Source organism: Protobothrops mucrosquamatus, unplaced genomic scaffold, assembly GCF_001527695.2.
Source record: "Protobothrops mucrosquamatus isolate PMUCROS unplaced genomic scaffold, P.Mucros_1.0 scaffold157, whole genome shotgun sequence".
Lineage (NCBI taxonomy): Eukaryota > Metazoa > Chordata > Lepidosauria > Squamata > Viperidae > Protobothrops > Protobothrops mucrosquamatus.
In genome coordinates this window covers 13,961-20,538 of record NW_015386521.1, presented here as the reverse complement: position 1 = coordinate 20,538, position 6,578 = coordinate 13,961, and the positions used below count along the sequence as shown (strand labels likewise).

At 47.3% G+C, this 6,578-nt stretch overlaps 1 protein-coding gene across 1 annotated transcript in view; it reads left to right on the top strand.

Moving 5' to 3' along the window:
• Positions 1-4,304: 4,304 nt before the first annotated feature.
• LOC107285277 (flocculation protein FLO11-like) overlaps positions 4,305-6,578 on the top strand; it is a 10,918-nt gene continuing 8,644 nt past the window's right edge. The window contains exons 1-2 of the mRNA XM_015813452.1: positions 4,305-4,683; positions 5,840-6,496. Coding sequence (XP_015668938.1) covers positions 4,321-4,683; positions 5,840-6,496 — 1,020 coding nt within the window. The 5' untranslated portion in view covers positions 4,305-4,320. The remainder of the gene's footprint in view (positions 4,684-5,839; positions 6,497-6,578) is intronic.

Below are 6,578 nucleotides of genomic sequence, written 5' to 3'. Positions count from 1 at the left end.
CTGAGTCAACTTTGAGCCGGTCAGGATCGAACTGGCTGTGGGCAGAGTTAGCCTGCAATACTGCATTCTAACCACTGCGCCACTACGGCTCTTTATCATTTATCATGTATTCAGGTTATGTGAGTCAGTCTGAGCATCTGATTTGTAACAATTTCACCTATGCTCATTCATATGCTGATTCTGTACACTTTCTGTATTATACCAATAGTATTATCATTTTAAAAAGTTTAAATCTTACAATTAATCTTTCATGCAACATTGCTAAATACAGATAGTCCTTGACTTATGACTATTCATTTAGTGACTGTTCAAAGTTATGATGGCACTGAAAAAAGTGACTTATAACAGGTTCTCACAACTCTCAGCATACATGCATTCACATGATCGCAATTTGAGCTCTTGACAACCAGCATGTATTTACGATAGCTGCAGCATCCTGGCTCATATGATCACCATTTGTAAACTTCCCAGATGGCTTTTGACAAACCAAATCAGTGGGGAAAGCTGATTCACTTAATGACCATGTGGTTCATTTAATGACTGTGGCAAAAATGACCACATCATTTAGCAACGGAATTTCTGGTCCAAATTATGGTTGAAAGTCAAGGATTATCTATAAATAATCTCATGTTCAGGCAAACCACATACAATTATTTTGCATTGCACTGCATGTCCAGGAGCAAAATCAGAATAAGATATTTAAGTAGTAACTGTGAATGCCTTTCAAAATATTTTGAATAAGGAAAGAAAAATATTGGTCTGAGCAATGATATATTATTAGACAATCTGTGACCCTGTGATATCCTTTCAGAGATATTTCCTTACCTAAACAGAGAAACAGAATAACCATGGTCAGCAAATAAAACAGTGGGAGCTGGATTGACTTCCTGCCGGCTTCCCCATTGATGTTGCTTGTGGGAAGCTGGCAGGGAGCATTGGAAATCACTGCTCCTCCTCAGCTGACTCGTAGAACTGCCTGCTACTTTGTCAAGGGGAAGAAAAGAAATGGAGATGTGGATTGCAAGGAAAATTGCACTCATGCTCCCCATCCTCGAAAAGGCCACCTCCCTCCAGGGAGAAAGAGGGCTCACCTGTCAACTACCAATGCTCTCCAGCCAGCCGTATCTCTCAAGCCGGCATCAAAATCTCTCCATACCTTTAAAATATTTCAGATTTCGGCCTCCGTTCCAAAGCAGCCAATTGTTGCTCACCTGTTGGTCTCCTCCAGCCAGCCTTACATTGCCAGCAGGCATCTAAGTCGCCAGCTTGTCCTTCTCTCACTGTCTGCCATTATTAAGAGATTTTATATTTTACCTTTGGTTCCAAACAGCCAATCAGTGCTTGCCTGTCTGGCCTTGCTGCCAGATGATTGGGTGTAGGAGCCAGAAGGAGGGGGGGAAAGAGGGAGGGGATGCAGCCTTCCCATCTTCCTTTATGCCATACATAAGATTACAAGAAACTAGTGAAGAGACAAACCTAGAATTGTAGCTTATTTGGCACAGACAAGTATGGATGCTGTGATTTCATCATAAGAGTGGAAGATTCCTCAGATGTCTGGTACAAGCTGGGATCTATTGAGATGCTTCCAGGCTTATCAAATCCCTGAAGAATTTTGAATTTAAGAAATTGTGGTGTGGATGTTTGGATTAGAGGGCCAAATAAACAATTTTCTAATTCTAACAACAGGGATAAGCTGTCTTTTAAAGTCTAGGAATGGCACCTCAAAAAAGTTGGAAAGAGATGAAAAAAATACACCCTCTCCCTTAAGAATTTTTCTATGTCCGGGGAGATGATAAGAGCATTAACCTGTGATAAATAATGCAGCGGAAATTAATATTTTTTTCTGATAAAATCAATGTTATTTAGGTGAGGCTTAGGGAAATGCAGAAGAAACTTGACGAGGTTGATGCACATTTCCTTAAGAGCCATGGTGGCGCAGTGGTTAGAATGCAGCATTGCAGGCTAACTCACTACTCACTCCCAGGCAACATCCGAGTACCACCAGTCACCTAGCAAGGTGTCAAAAACTTGATGACCCCCCCAAAAGGAAAAAAGTGATAAAGTACAGGTAGTCCTCGACTTACAACAGTTCGCTTAGTGACTGTTTGAAGTTACAATGGCACTGAAAAAAATGCCCCCCAAGCCACAGCCGAGCAAGACACCTGCCTGCCCACCCGGCGGCGCTCTTCCTCCTGTCCGAGGTTTTCATCGTTGTGAGCATTTCTGTTGAGGATTGGCAGCGGGGGTGGGGTGGGGGGTGTTTGGTTTTTATTCCCCCGTCTGCTGGGTGGTTGCAGCAGCTTTTGCTCGTTTCACATGACCCTGGGACACTGTGACTGTCATAAATATGAATCAGTTGCCAAGCATCTGAATGTAAATCACAAGACCCTGGAGATGCTGCAACATTCCAGCTGATCGGCGCTTCTTCAGGGCTCAGCAGAAGTGCCAGGATCAGCGCCTAGCTCCAGGTGGAGCCTGGTGCTGATCCTGGCGCTTCCGCTGAGCCCTGACAGCCCCGATGAAGTGCCGATCAGCTGGAAAGAAGCACTGATCCTGGCGCTTCCGCTGAGCCCTGACAGCCCTGCAGCTCCAGCCATCTCTCGCTCAGACTTGTGCGGTGCTGCCACCAGTCCAGCTCATTCCCCTCCCCCGCTACCACTTTTCTAGGATGGTCACATACCACCTGCCAGATGCCAATGTACCACAGGTGGTACCCGTACCACTGGTTGAAAAGCCCTGCCCTACACCATTTCGGACAAATGGCTGTCCAGTCTCTTCTTAAAAACTTCCAGTGTTGGAGCATTCACCCTTCTGGAGGCAGGTTGTTCCATTGGTTAATTGTTCTAACTGTCAGGAATTTTCTCCTTAGTTCTAAGTTGCTTGTCTCCTTGATCAGTTTCCATCCGTTGCTTCTTGTCCTGCCTTCAGGCACCTTGGAGAATAGCTTGACTCCCTCTTCTTTGTGGCAGCCCCTGAGATATTGGAACACTGCTATCATGTCCCCCCTCGTCCTTCTCTTCGTTAAACTAGACATACCCAATTCCAGCAGCCGTTCCTTATATGTTTTAGTCTCCAGTCCCCTAATCATCTTTGTTGCTCTTCTCTGTACTCTTTCTAGAGTCTCAGCATTTTTTTTACATCGTGGTGACCAAAACTGGATGCAGTATTCCAAGTGTGGCCTTAGCAAGGCATTGTAAAGTGGTATTAATACTTCATGAGATCTTGATTCTATCCCTCTGTTAATGCAGCCCAGCACTGAGTTTGCTTTTTTGGCAGCTGCAGCACACTGCTGGCTCATATTTAAGTGATTGTCCACTAGGACTCCGAGATCCCTCTCACAGTTACTATTATTGAGCAAGGTACCCCCTATACTATACCTGTACATTTGGTTTTTCTTGCCTAAATGTAGAACTTTACTTTTTTCACCATTGAATTTCATTTTGTTAGATAGCGCCCAGGAACCAAATTGTTGGGGGCAATATGCTGACTTTGTAAACTGCTTAGAGAGGGATGTAAAGCACTGTGCAGTGGTATATGAGTCTAAATGCTATTGCTATTAAGGCAAGATTATATACAAAAGGTAAAACTATTTCGCAAGGGTTAAAAACAAGATGCTGGAACTTTTGTACAGCATTCAAACACATAACACTGAATATTATGGATAAGGAATCAATGGCTCATTGAAACAGTCTAAAAATTCAAAATGCTGTAGTGAGAAAAATATTTTAAGAAGAGACTGGACAGCCATTTGTTCGAAATGGTATACTACTATTATTATTATTATTATTATTATTATTATTATTATTATTATTATTATTATTATTATTATTATTATTATTATCATCTTTACAAAACACGTTGAAAATTACCTGCCTAAATAATACATTATGTGGCAGCCTGAGATATTAGATACTTATTCACCCAATACAATTGGCTAGTTAGCTGAAATAACTAAAAAATAGCAAAAAATAAGAATGATCAACCAATGCTAACTAAACTTTTTTTAACTAATGTATCTTAGCAATATCGGGGAGAGATGTAAATGGAACAGCACTGAAAACAACTTCACTGACATTCAACAAAGAGCAACACTCAAATCAAACAAGAACTATTACTCCAATGAACACACTAAACAAGCTACGCCATGCACTAGAAAAGAAAAACCAACAAAGGATATTCCGAAAAAGGAAACTTCTCTCTACTATAGTAAGCTTAACCTCTGCCCAGGGACAAACCAATCCATCCCTCGCCCACTCTACTGCCATGCAGCCAGAAGGAAGCTCCCCATCATCCGAGTCTCCAATAGCCACGTCGCTTTCCATGCCGACTGTATCCTCTCCGGCTCGGACCTCGCCGCCATCGTCTCCCTCGGAGACCACCATTGCATCCCACGGCACGAGTTCTTCTATTCATGCAGAATCCACCCCAGCTGAAGGAAGCACCACCTCTTCGCTCCATTCGGCACACTCAAGCACTGCAGTCCCAGAAACCATGTCCTCCTCAGAGTCGGTGGCCTCTATTGTCACCACGACTGCTGCTATTGGCATGACTGAGCTAACCTCCGCCCAGGAACAAACCAGTCCCTCCCTCGCCCCCTCTTCTGCCATGCAGCCGAAAGGAACCTCACGGCAGGAGACAACAACTCAACCCCCGCCTTCTGGCTCTTCCACAACGAAACCGGAGGTGAACTCTGCCCGAGGCACCACCGTTTCTACGTCAACTTTTTCCCCTTCCACTGACCACTCTTCCATTGCACTTACCGAGGAAACCACCGTCTCCTTCCGGTCTGACAGTCCTCCAGCCAGGGTCGAATCAACAGCAGCTGAGGGGACCAGCACTTCCCTCTCTTCGGCAACATCTCCTACGGCTGCTCAGCTGAGAACCTCGACTATTGAGGTGACCGGATCCATCCCGATGAGGCCGCATTCCACTATGGAGACTGGCTTCACGTCTCTTGAAAATCAAACCACGCCAACCTTCAGCAAGGTTTCTCCCACGAAGGTTGAGCTGACCTCAGCAGAAGTGACCAAAACAGCTTCACCAGCATCCGAGTCTCCCCTGGCCACGTNCGTCTCTTTCCATGCAGACTGTATCCTCTCCGGCTCGGACCTCGCCGCCATCATCTCCCTCGGAGACCACCATTGCATCCCACGACACGAGTTCTATTCATGCAGAGTCCACCCCAACTGAAGGAAGCACCACCTCTTCGCTCCATTCAGCACACTCAAGCACTGCAGTCCCAGAAACCATGTCCTCCGCAGAGTCGGTAGCCTCTATTGTCACCACGACCGCTGCTGTTGGCATGACTGAGCTAACCTCAGCCCAGGAACAAACCAGTCCCTCCCTCGCCCCCTCTTCTGCCATGCAGCCGAAAGGAACTTCACGGCAGGAGACAACAACTCAACCCCCGCCTTCTGGCTCTTCCACAGCGAAACCGGAGGTGAGCTCTGCCCGAGGCACCACCGTTTCTACGTCAACTTTTTCCCCTTCCACTGACCACTCTTCCATTGCACTTACCGAGGAAACCACCGTCTCCTTCCGGTCTGACAGTCCTCCAGCCAGGGTCGAATCAACAGCAGCTGAGGGGACCAGCCCTTCCCTCTCTTCGGCAACATCTCCTACGGCTGCTCAGCTGAGAACCTCGACTATTGAGGTGACCGGATCCATCCCGATGAGGCCGCATTCCACTATGGAGACTGGCTTCACGTCTCTTGAAAATCAAACCACGCCAACCTTCAGCAAGGTTTCTCCCACGAAGGCTGAGCTGACCTCAGCAGAAGTGACCAAAACAGCTTCACCAGCATCCGAGTCTCCCCTGGCCATGTCTCTTTCCATGCAGACTGTATCCTCTCCGGCTCAGACCTTGCCGCCATCGTCTCCCTCGGAGACCACCATTGCATCCCACGGCACGAGTTCTATTCATGCAGAGTCCACCCCAACTGAAGGAAGCACCACCTCTTCGCTCCATTCGGCACACTCAAGCACTGCAGTCCCAGAAACCATGTCCTCCGCAGAGTCGGTGGCCTCTATTGTCACCACGACCGCTGCTGTTGGCATGACTGAGCTAACCTCCGCCCAGGAACAAACCAGTCCCTCCCTCGCCCCCTCTTCTGCCATGCAGCCGAAAGGAACCTCACGGCAGGAGAGAAGAACTCAACCCCCGCCTTCTGGCTCTTCCACAACGAAACCGGAGGTGAGCTCTGCCCGAAACACCACCGTTTCTACGCCAACTTTTTCCCCTTCCACTGACCACTCTTCCATTGCCCTTACCGAGGAAACCACCGTCTCCTTCCGGTCTGCCAGTCCTCCAGCCGGGGTCGAATCAACAGCAGCTGAGGGGACCAGCCCTTCCCTCTCTTCGGCAACGTCTCCTACGGCAGCTCAGCTGAGAACCTCGACTATTGAGGTGACCGGATCCATCCCGATGAGGCCGCATTCCACTATGGAGACTGGCTTCACGTCTCTTGAAAATCAAACCACGCCAACCTTCAGCAAGGTTTCTCCCACGAAGGTTGAGCTGACCTCAGCAGAAGTGACCAAAACAGCTTCACCAGCATCCGAGTCTCCCCTGGCCACGT